Genomic DNA, 12,268 nt, shown 5'->3' with positions numbered 1-12,268 from the left:
CGCAAATGATAAAACAATTTACAAATCTAAAAAAAAAGCCTAAAAACAATTCCAAAACAGATGTTACATATACCTGGCCTGCTAAAATGTGATTTCATGCCCATCCTGTTGAATTACCACTTGGTAAGTGGAAATCTTAGAGGAATTCCTATTTAGGATGCCAGTCTGCATTAATTATTATTACTTATATAGACTTTGGGTTAAGTTGGTTATAATACATCTGGCATATCTTTGTTGCCTTCCCTGTTTCTTGTCCAAACAGCCAAGCTAGGAAACAGGCTGGTACAAAAGACTACTCCTTCCCTATACCTTGCTAATTGGGCACATAGAACTGGTTTTATTATAATAAATTGGATCTTGGATATAAGGCAAGTGGGGGGAACCTGTGGCCCTCTAGATGTTGCTAGAATACAACTCCCACCATCCCTGGTCATTGGCCATGCTTAGTTGGGTATGAGGGGAGATGGAGTCCAACAACGAGGGGAAGGCCAAAGGGCAGCTCTACTATGGACCTAATGAAGCTTAGGTTTCAGGGCCCCTAATCCCAGAGGGGATCCTGAAGCAACTGACTCAGTATAAAGTAGCTTCCTATGTTCCTAAGGAAGGTGGTATCTACACACATATAAAAAATGCTGTGAAAATGCTTTAAAAAAAAAACATTTTTAAAAACACATTGAATTTTGCATAGTTCACTGTTGCCATCTAGTGTCATATTTGTATATTGCACTTTACAACACATTTAAAATGATTTATTTGCAGCTGTGTAGCTGAATCGTAAGATGAAACTATATTTGCTTATATCCACCCTCTGTTAAACTTTCATTTCGCAATCCCTAGTCCTGCTCTCTTTGTTGTTTACCTCACAGTTGAAATTTTGACTCCAAACTCTTGGGACAAGGACCTATCTTTCTTTCTTTGCTTAACTTTGTTTATGAAGTGTCATATACCATTATGATCCTAGATAAAGTACTAGCAAGCAAGCAGTTATTAACAGATTTGCAGCCTATTTTTGAGTAGTGGTTCTTGTTTCCAATAAGCACTGATTTGATCTAGTAGCCTAGCATGTGCTTTTACAAAAACCACAGTGAGTAAATAAATGATTTTGAAAGATGAGCCAAATAAAGCAAACCACGGGGTTGTAAATGAGACTCAAGTGCAGTTTGATTAGCCATAAGAAAGGGGCCATGTTTAAGTTTCTGTTCCAAATGTGGTAATAACGTGATTGCTCAGTTTACAAACCTTTGTGCAGCTATAACTATTTGTGAAAATTTTGTGCATATATCCAGTTTGAATGTTTGCTGGAATTTAAGTAGAGATCTGATGCTCCGGGGTGGAAATGAACAGCTTCATGACAATCTTAAATTATATTTTCCATTTGTTTATATCTAAATCACAAATGGTTGTTAGGAAAGCAAATGATGGAGGGAAAAACAATCAGTGCACAGTTGAAAGAACAAGTAATGATCTTGCTGGAACGAGAACATAATACAGTTCTTTAAAAATTGAAAATGTACCAGACATTTTGCTAATGAAATAATGGGGATGGTTGGGTGACCATATTAACTAAACCATTTAGGATGCAGAATATTAGGAGCAGAGTGACGGTGCCTAACAGACTAGGTTCAGCATCTGTCATGCTGGAGTCCACTAATGCTCAATTGCATCCTATTGTTTTCAGATTATTCAACTTCATTCATTGTCATTGCCTCTGTGAAGGATTAATCAACTGTTTGCAACCACATGATGTTTTGGAGTCATAGTGGGAACAATTGGTCTACAGTTTTAGATCAAAATGCCATGTTACAAGTCTGAATGAAAAGATGACTCGTCCATAAATACTCGGTAACAATTTAATTAGTCTGAAAATATATATAAAACATTGTTGCTTTGCTTTGTAACACACAGCACATTTGGAGGAGAAAATATTTGAAAGGCGTGGGGAGGAAACATCCTCACAATAAAACTAAAATAAGCTAGAAAAATATTCTTCAACCTCTATACGTATAATAAGTAGCCTAAAAAGTGAACATACGATAATTCAATAATTTCATTGTCAGTATTTCTTGTCGTTAGTCTTTTGTTTGACAGACTTCTTTATTATGTATTAAGCAGGCTTACAAGGCACTAGTCAATACTTTGCTTGATGTTGATCTGGCTGTTTGAAATAGATGTGAAGAGGATGTTTCTATATATTTTTGCTGGAGGTCAAGAATGTATATTTATATGAAATCTGTAGTATGCATCCTGAGGCAACTGTAAGGTGGATTTCTAAATCTATTTTTTAAATAATTTGAATATTATAAATATTTAAAGTTCAGTTCAAATATATATAAGCAACTACACACACACTGAGGTTCATTGGTGCTTTATGAAATATTACACTTCGCACTGTGGCAATTGGGAAAATCCCTAACTCTGCCATATGCCCAACATGCTTCACTTTGCAGTTAGGTTTGTGTGTTCCTTTAAAGCTGTTTGCAAATTCTCTTCCTCTTGGGCTTAGATATCCTTATTAGCAGCAGCTTCTTCTCCCAACCAAGCACTTTCAAGCAAATTCAGACTCAATGCTGTGATGTGTCAGGAAAGGTTTTTGCTGAGCTGCAGAAGGTTATTCATTGAAAAGACCTTTTGCTTAGCTGTTGTGATTCTTGTGGGGCCAGCCAGACACTAGTCCAGATGGCAAGTTGTTAGTGCTGGACAGACATGGCTTTGGGAGACTTTTCAACAGATGAAGCCTGCAATGTCAGGATTTTGTTGGAGGAGGTTTTTTTGTGTCGTTCCCAGGGTGGGAAGGTGCTGGGATGGAAATACAGGGCCGCCCACCCACCTGCTGCCACCTGTTCAGCTTTTGCCAGTGCCTCTATAAAGACTTCCCTTGCTTGTAATTTAGGCTCACTGACCAACACTAGGAACCGAGGAGGAAACAAGAGCGTTTCTCTCTCTGTCTTAGCATCCGCGTAAGACAGCATCACTTGAAGAAGAATTACGAAGACTTTATTCCTCTCTGCCCACTGTTACTGTACAGTCAATTGGAATAATTTTTATTTTTTGTCCTGTCCATTGAAACTTTTTTTTGGATTAAAAGGACTCTTCCTCCTTTTTTGGGTCCATTTGAAACCTGAACTTTTGAGAGCAGCAGTGCCATTTGTTCCCCTGTCATTATCAAACAGAATGAAATGAAGACAAATAAAAACATCCAATTAATTGCCATGTGCATTCCTGATTTCAGTCTTTAATCTGAGGGGTGAACAATTTTAAGCCTCAGTATTGTTTTGCAAGTGTGGGGAGATGTTGCTTTTCCAAAAAAGTCCATCTTCTTGAACTCCAGGTGAAGCTGGTTTTTTTTCTTTTTCTTTTTAAAACGAGAACGAAAAAGGAGAATCGTAGCAAAAGCTTTCTGTCTACCAACGCATTCATTGGCTGCAGTTCATTCATTTGTTTATTTGCGAAAGCATCCCACATGAAACCCTGCAAACTGAATAGCAGCATGGATGCTAGCTTGGAAACGGACCTCCAGTGCCGAAACGGAACAGTCTGTGCAGCAAAGTGTGGCTCTGAGCGCGTGGAGAGCACTGCCAAGCGCAGGCTGGCTGCCAACGCCAGGGAAAGGAGAAGAATGCAAGGGCTCAACACTGCCTTCGACCGCCTACGCAAAGTGGTCCCCCAGTGGGGGCAAGACAAAAAGCTGTCCAAATACGAGACGCTTCAGATGGCCCTGAGTTACATTATGGCCCTGACGAGGATCCTCGCTGAAGCCGAGAGATACAGTGCAGAGAAAGGCTGGATTAACTTTCACTGTGATCATTTCCACCAGGAGAGTTGCCATGCTTACACAGGGCAGAAGGTGGCAGCTGAAACAGACCCTTATGCGCAGAGACTTTTCAGTTTCCAGCCAGACCACTACTAAATGGGCAATTAAGAAATCACTGTGGACTTGCAAAGGCCCGCTTGGTCTTTTGTGTAGAAGTATTTGAGAACAGGAACTTAAAACAGCTGCATAAGGTAATCTTTGGTGGTTGTAGCCTTGTTCTTTGCCTGCAACGCACTGAGCTCCCTGGAACAAATTGATTTGGAACATTTTCCGATGCTTCATTTAATTCCTACTTTGAGGATGCATTTTTGTTTCCTGATTTAATTGTGTATCTTAAAATAGAAAACAGAAATTATACTGTTTAGTCCTCAGAGAAGTAACTTAAACTTTGTAAGTTTGCCATAACAGGTTCTTTGAGACCAAATTGTGTAGGTTTAACTCATCTACAACTTACCACTTCTCTGGCGTATGCTCGAAATAGAGCTAGTTTCAAATAGTGTTTATGGAATGCTTAGATGTTCCTCTGTGCTGACTGTAAAATCAGATTAGTTCATGTGATAATGACATTATGATAAAATAATTGCATGAAAATAGAGACTTTAGAGTTGGTAGGTTATGCTGATTCTGTATTTTTTTACATTGTTCTGTTTCCTTGAAGCCATAGGAAATTTTGTAAACTAAACTACAAATAAACATGGTTTTCTCTCATACAAAATGTTATTACATTTTAAAAGAAGTAGGTTCCTAGAGTGGGAGTTATATGTACCCAGTAAAGGTGCTGCTGTGGCTACTACTTTTGGAATTTGTAGTTAATGTAACAACAGCAAATGTTCAACATAAGGCTGGTTTTATTTCTCATGCCTTAGGATCGGGGATACATCAACACATCTCATTATAAACAACCTTTGAACTGGTTTCATTTTCTAATATGCTGTATTATACCACTGTTATAGCCAGGCATGTATTGAGTTTGAATTGAGCAAGCAGCAAAAGAGCGAGCCTGTGGAAAATCTTTCACACACTCAGAATGAACAGCCTTGTGCCTTACCTTGTACTTTAGCATTGAGCCAGCAGGGAAATTCTTTCCATCAGTGCTTGTCAGTGGGATGTGATATGCCAATATTATATATCATGACCAATATTCTGAATTTTTTTGAAATATAGTCCAGTCATTTATGGTGTTAGTAGTAGGCTGAACATACTGAAGTAACAGAAGCAGGGGGTTTATCTAGTGGTGTGGAGAAAGCGGGGTATAAAGACCTTTGGGGCAGGTATCTGCTTTCCATCAAGTTCACAACAGGAAAATATATACTGCCAATACTTGTTCTTATGCAGAGCAAACAGGCGTGCATACATCCTATATGCAGTTAATAGGAGTCTGTTGATTTGATCTGGAAAGTGGCGTAGACCTTGATGGCATTTAGGGTTGTGGTCAATGTTAGTTCTACATTGAAATGAATGACCATGACTACCCTAGGTCTATTAATTTCAGTGGGTCTACCCTGAGTAAAACTTAGCTGGCTACAACCGTCAACCTTTTCTGCAGCACAAAAAGCTGTTTGCTCCTCTGGTGGGCGGAGGAATCGGGTGCCTTTATCATTTCTGATAACATGATAGTAATCTTTCTAACGAGAAGACGTTTAAAAGGTCCCTGCATTAAGTGCAACTTCATTAAGTGTTTTACTTTGGCTGGATCATGCCCAAATGTCAGCACATAACATAAAATGTAACTCAAGATTTAACACAGTTGCCTTTGCCTACAAAAATACTAGAAGATTTTAATCTCTCTAAATGTGGCCATACTACTGCAATAAAGAATAGCTTATTAGTGAAATACTAAAGCTCTTCTAAAAATGTAATCCCTCACTAGCCTTTTGAATATTCTAAGTATGGTTTGCCTGCTACCAGTTGAAAACGTTTCTCCATTATTGTCACCAATTGCAAATAGTTTGCGTCCTCTACGGCTTGTGCCCTGTTGATGTTGTTTGGTATGCATAGAGCCACATAATGGCATCCATTACTCAGAATGGGTGGCCAGAAAACACCCCCTCTGTAGCCTTCCTCCCCTTTCCCAGGACTTTGGTCTGTCCATTAAGCACTTGCAAAAATACCCAAAATGATCTCTGGTAGAGATCCTTCTAATGAGTGGGAGAAATGCACACCATGGGTGACATGCCTTCAGCACTATGAGTGGGGGAGGAATCCCAAAACTTTAATCTTGAAGACTTGTAGCTATTTAAAAGATCGTTTAATTGCTGTTGTTCACAAGACCTGAATGCTGCTGCTAAAAGTGTAGCTAATATTTGCTTACTGGCACCAGGATTTTACAGAAAAGCATTGATAGAGATTTTGTCACATGCTACAATATGAATGCAGCGGGCAAAGCCAAGGCGCAGTGGTAATATAAAATATAAATCCTGATACGTTTTGCTGCTCTTTATCAACTTGTATATTGTATATTGTTGAGGGGGAGGGGAGAAACACATTAGGCATTAACTGATTAAGTTAAGCAGCCGGCAAAGATGATCAAGTGCCCTTTTTCTGGCATTCAGTACAACCCACTTTTCTGAGTGACACACAGCAAGACGAACAATGGGATCCGAATCAGCTTACTGGAATGCCTCTCATTCAGATGTGCATCTGATCTCTACAGTACTTGTCGTTGCTGATACAGCAATGGAATTGGGTACTGATCCAAACATATTCATCTGGTTCTTGCAGGGACCTCGCTTGCTCAGTGAGGAAAAAAATGTTTTGTGTCAAATCTTACCTGGATTGTTCATATGGAATTTCAAGTCACATGCCAGTCAAAGAGATACTCACACAATGCAACTCTGAAGCATTTATTTAATGGAGGAGGGAAAATACATTTGCTGAACATTCTGACATTTCCTTTTATATGCATTTTAAATATTATTTAAAATTGCAATATTTATTCCCCCCCTTTTTTCCCCTAGTGAAGGTATGCACCTTCACATATTATGAAGATAAAAACCCATTTTAATGGAAATGTAACAACTCCAAATTGGTAGACTATAAGGCCACCGGCTTGTGCAGTATTTAATTTAACAGCTATAAAGTTTTGTTAGATTTTCCTTGTCATATTAACTCAGTTACAGTTTACAGAGGGTATGAGAACACTTCTCAGAGAACTGTGTTTAAATCCTTCTGGTGCAGCTTATTAAAAAGAAAATCCACAATTTGTATTACACATCACATTTCTCTGACTCAAAGCAAGTTTCCAACATATTTTGAAGCAGACATTGGTCAGCTGACATAATTTTAAAAAAGTATTTTCAGTCATTCTAAAATATGAGGATATCAATGCTGATAGGTATGTTCATGTTTTGCCTACATATGAGAACCACACAGGGTTGTTTGTTTCCCAATACTAAATATCTGAGTTGGTGAATCTTCAAAGCCTTCATTATTAACATTTCTGCAGCACATCCTCAATGTTGTGCTTTTGATGCTGCTCTCTGCTGGAACTCACACAGAGATTTGAGCAGCTATATTTTAAATAGTCTCAAAGGACAGGAAGCAGCTTTCTGGCTTAATAGTGTTCTCATACACTATGTGCTGATTGTGGGGATGTCTTTTCGGCTTTGCAAAGTTTGTATTGTCTTAGCCAAGCTCAGAAAGCAACAAAATACATTTATAAATATATGAATTTTGAAAAGCTCAATTAAAAACCCCCTGCTCATTTTAGGGTTGTTAAGTCCTGAGTGAGTACTTAAAAGATAATGTTTATTTTGTTGTTATGAAAATTCTGTCCTTTTGCAGGTACATCTTTTGTTGCATAAGCCAAAATAATTTGTTCATAGTGCAAAGGCAGTTTGGCTTCTGTTCAATGAAATGAAGGGGAAAAAGAGCTCAAACAATATTGCAGAAGAAGAAAACTCTGGCAGAGCATCTGTACTGCATTTTGGCTATATAAGTGATTGCAACTATCTTTTCATATGTTATCCACACAACTGATATCACAGAATCAAAAGTTGTTGTATAAAATATTGTAAAACTGCCCTTAATATGGCTGTTGTTTAAGAAAAGAGCTTCACAGGGAGACTGCAATGTGAAACCACTGAATTAAAATTAAAGTACAGCTTCAGTGCTATCAACTGCAACTTGAAATGGGACAAAGGTATTTATTACTATTATCACATTTCATGTGTTAATTAGCTGACCTAATTCCAGGGTGCCTATCTTATCAACAACTGTTTTGTAAATTATCACCGTCTCTGTTCTTTATGCATTTCATTTTCCTCTGACCTCACTCCTTGCAATCCCCCCCAGGTGTGTGTGTGTGTGTGCGCGTGTGTATATATATCTCAAGATAAAGCTTCATGCATCTGCCGTGGTTGACTGTAGACAATGGAAGATTATGCCACAATACAAATATTTTTAGTCTTTAAGGTGCCACAAGACCCTTGGTTGTTTTTGCTGCAACATACCTGACACGGCTACTAGTCTGGGAGGTTTAGGTGGGGGATCAACAACTGTCAGTCATGACTAAAATCCATTGAAATAAACTATAATTAAATCAGTTGTAACAAAATTCACTGAATGTTGACATTCACACATGAACACTGACAATTCTAAGTAATGTCTTTAATTTCCAGAAATATTTATATGCCTTGCATTTTTCAGATATACACAACCGATGAATGCTGCCAATCACGTATAGGTAATTTTTAACATTCACTGGTGTATACAGGCAACTCCCAGTTTACGTACATTGAACTGATGCACAACTATACATGCACACATCGTGCTGAACCTGGAAGTGACTTTCAAAATGGCAAAAACGGCCCTTAAAGAGCCCAGAAAAGGCAAAAGGCATGAAAACAGCACCTAGGAATCCCAGGAGCCCTTATACCAACAGCTGATGCCGGTGAAGAGTTGGAGTTTGAGAAAGGAGGTTTGAAGGGAGTGATTGTGGTGGAATTTGGTGTCTCGTAAGTGTTGCTGTTTTTTAAAGAGTTGTTCAAGCATTTCCAGTGGTTTAGATGGTTTAGGCTTTTCCAATGGTATTTCAAATATACACAATTTCAGCGACGCTTGCAGTACCTCAGAACCAGGGTTTATTTTCAGCTGGAACACAGTTCCAGCACCTCAGGTGGGCACCATTGCCATTATAAGAGAACAAGGGAGGCGTTAATGGTGAGTTCTGGCACCTCTTTTTCTAGAAAAATTGCACTGCTTAGAACGTAACCCCTGTGTAAATTGGGAGTTGGCTGCACCTGACTTTTCAGGTTGGGCACAGCTATTGTCTGGAGCATTTACACATGAATAGAAAGGGTGGAATTCAACATAGTGTTAAGTGAATGCTCCATCAGTGCAGGGATTTCTGCTTGCACAATGGAACCCCGTCTAACTCCTAAATCTAAGGGAAGGGAGAGGGCAGAAAGTCCTGCCACACAAGTAGAAATTCTTGCACTGATGGAACACAGTAGCTGAATACCTCTAAACTTTAACCAAACTTTGGACATTTGCTGTAACATTTATGTGTCCTGAGAGTAGTGTTTTTTCCTGGGGGAAACTGGGGGTACTCAAGGGTACGCAGTACCAGCACCCTTCCCCCCCAGAAAAAAGCACTGCCTAAGAGACTTCTCTGCTGTTAACATAAATCATAGTATTCCTTTGTTCTTGAAACAGCAATTTCCTATTTATTGCACCTTTGTCTACAAAAGTGTTCATAGCAAAAATGACACAATGATATTATTTGTATTCAACACTTAAGAAGATGGACTCCATCTTTCTCTATGTGGGCAGTTAAAAGTAATCCTTAATTTCATGTACACATTCTGAGTATGATTTTAATTTATCAAAGTTTAGAATATATTTTGGGGACAAGTTCCGCCCACCAAGTTCTGCTCTTTGTAGAAGGTAGCACACCCATTTAAAAGCACTTGATCTCATGATATTAGTGCATTAGAATAGTCCAGTTTCTGGCCTAATTTAGAGAGCATTACCAGGCAACCCAGGACATTGTGCTGCCTGAGGTCCAAGATAAGCCATAAAGCTCTGTCCTTCACAAAGATAATGGCTGGTGGTGGGGAGGAGACTTAAGAGGAACAGCTAAAGCACTGCTGCCACTGGCACCCAGCATTTGTGGCCTGAAGCAGTTCCCTACTTTGCTTATTGGTAGGGCCTGCTTGTTTATGAGAAAGCAGAGGATATGGTCTCAAATGACATTTCCTTCTTTTTGTACTCTGTCTTACTGACATCAGAATCAGACCTTGAGCTAACTAGCAATGATTGAATTCAGTTTCATATTCTGTTTTACTCTATCAACAGCCATCAGGAACATCATACCAAACTAAGTCACCTGCCTTTCATTTGTATCAATCCTTTAAAACTTGCTCATGTTAAAAAGTCTTAGCATATCTTCCTTCTCCTGTCTATATTTGTAAATATTGAATCTCTGGCAGACTTCCATGAGCTTGATGATTCTTCAGTGAAAAAAGCTAGTGATCTCAGGTCATGTGTGTATGGTGGGTGCGGGTGCTTATCACTAGTGCAGTAATAGAAAATTCTCAGGCTCTTGGTTTGGATTAGAATTTAATTCTATTTCTTGGAAGGGTTCAACCTGTAGGGAGATTATTCAGCCAAGTGGCTATTCTCTACTATTAATACCTATAGCAATATTATTTTTGTGCTTTATGGGGGTCTTTGGCAGACCTGATGGCAACAGAATAATCCCTTAGCAATAAAATTGGAATCACACACCTGAGCAATAGCTTAAACATTAAGAAAATGCTAACACACATCCCTAGCTTTGAGATTTTGTTTAGAATACTGAATAAAACAGAAATGCAGTTAAACTGGTTAATGAGATGTATTAGTAAATACCTCTCTCTCATAAATAGCTTTTGTGTGTGTTCATTCTGCCACATGCAAATAACAATTGTTTTTTCTGGGTGCAGGTGGGATATTTTACCAAAAATGCTAAAGTTTTGCTCTAGAATCAGATGCATAATTACCTCTTTGAAAACTGGGAGCTCTACTAGTACCCAAAATGAAACAAATTTATTTGATTGGAATGGGCTATAGTTTGTTTAGTACAGAATATCTGTATAAGTATTTTCTCATCAGTGTGTGTCCAAAGTGGAGGGGCGGGGAAGGAAGTAGGATGGTCAGGTGGAACTCAGTTATGTCCATCTGAAAATGTCGGGTAGTTATAGGTCCATTTGCAAAGTATTTGGATGGCATCCTTCCACTGTACACACACAATTATCCAAACCTCCGGCTGAGAAAGGAATTCATATCACAATGAAACAAAAATAACCTGTATGCTATTTATTTTTGTTTCAAATTAGGGAATTCCTAAAATGAGAAAAGAACTAGTAAGCACACTTCAAAATGCACATAGCAATGGTAGCTGTGGTGTCTATATAATGTGTGTTTTGTAGGATATAAGCTGTTTAATTGCACATGTTAACATCCAAACTATATGCATGGTGTTTTTCCATTAGGATTTGATACACCATGAGTACATAAATTCATGGAACATAAGCCCACAACATTTTTTAAAATGTTCTGCGGTATTTAGCAGTTCCTTTTTGAAATGCTACGCCTATCTGCATTCACCAAATCTTTTATTGATGTAATTGTGTACTCCTCCTGAACAGATCTTTAATGATTCATTTCAATTTTTTTGCTGACATTTGACTTGTGCTTTGTGACTGTCAGCCACCTTTTAAGTATTATATTCAAAGTCATGCAGCTTACCCTCTTTCAGAATTCTCACAATGTCAATACTTCTCCTGGTCGTGTTCAGCTGGATGTCCAAAACCTTTACCATTATGCATTTAAGGTACAGTAGTTTGTTTTTTAATTCAAGCAGAAAAAAGTGGGCAGAGCTTTTTCTTTTAACAGCTTAAAACTCAGCTGCCTCCCCTCATAATACTTGGGAGGGGTAAAACAACAGAGCACTGAACTTGCCGCAGTGCATTTAATGCTACAGTGACCCCACAGTACAATGCTGAACTAAGATCTTGTACAGTATGTTACTCACAGGAATTGCAGCAACCCTACAGTTACTCAACAAATACAAGTTGCTTGTAAACCTTGAGCCTCCTGGCTTGTACCTTCCATTCTTTTTCACAGTTCTAGTTACGGGGTGGTGGTTGTTTTTTTGCAGGTAAGATTGGAATCGGAGGTTTTTAAAGTTCTTCACTTTCTACCACAGGCTGGGATGGTGACGAAAACCGCACTGGATTCTCAACAGTCGAGAAAGCAGAAAAAATGTCGAGTCCTTGCCCCGAGAGATTTGCATATCGGGTGCCACCAGGGCGAATCTTTATTGGCTGAGGGATCTGTTGATGCCACTGGGCTGGAGCCAAAAGCAACAACAAAAATCATAAACACCGTACACAAATCTCAACCTTCTCTCTTCAATCATCCATAAAGACACTGAATGTCTACCCCTACAAACACACAAGTTGAAACCTAAGA

The 12,268-nt window shown here is 38.7% G+C and overlaps 2 protein-coding genes across 7 annotated transcripts in view; one reads left to right on the top strand and one right to left on the bottom strand.

The window, feature by feature from the left end:
• Nucleotides 1-3,252: 3,252 nt before the first annotated feature.
• ATOH7 (atonal bHLH transcription factor 7) lies at nt 3,253-12,171 on the top strand. 2 transcript variants are annotated; one of them, XM_053388425.1, is made up of 2 exons: nt 3,253-4,002; nt 12,003-12,171. In XM_053388425.1, exon 1 carries the CDS (start codon nt 3,461-3,463, stop codon nt 3,905-3,907), a length of 447 nt encoding a protein of 148 aa, XP_053244400.1. In that variant the 5' UTR covers nt 3,253-3,460; the 3' UTR covers nt 3,908-4,002; nt 12,003-12,171. The 2 variants fall into 2 exon arrangements, 1 of the variants encoding a protein (XP_053244400.1); XR_008330517.1 differs by lacking the exon at nt 3,253-4,002 and adding an exon at nt 11,549-11,627.
• The window catches only part of MYPN (myopalladin), a 71,186-nt gene continuing 70,504 nt past the window's right edge, over nt 11,587-12,268 (bottom strand). For all 5 annotated transcript variants that reach the window (XM_053388409.1, XM_053388410.1, XM_053388411.1 and 2 more), the window contains one exon: nt 11,587-12,146. In XM_053388409.1, coding sequence (XP_053244384.1) covers nt 11,977-12,146 — 170 coding nt within the window. In that variant the 3' untranslated portion in view covers nt 11,587-11,976. The remainder of the gene's footprint in view (nt 12,147-12,268) is intronic.

Source organism: Podarcis raffonei, chromosome 5 (genome assembly GCF_027172205.1).
Source record: "Podarcis raffonei isolate rPodRaf1 chromosome 5, rPodRaf1.pri, whole genome shotgun sequence".
NCBI lineage: Eukaryota > Metazoa > Chordata > Lepidosauria > Squamata > Lacertidae > Podarcis > Podarcis raffonei.
Note: the sequence above shows the minus strand (reverse complement) of the source record. Positions and strands in the feature narration are given on the sequence as shown.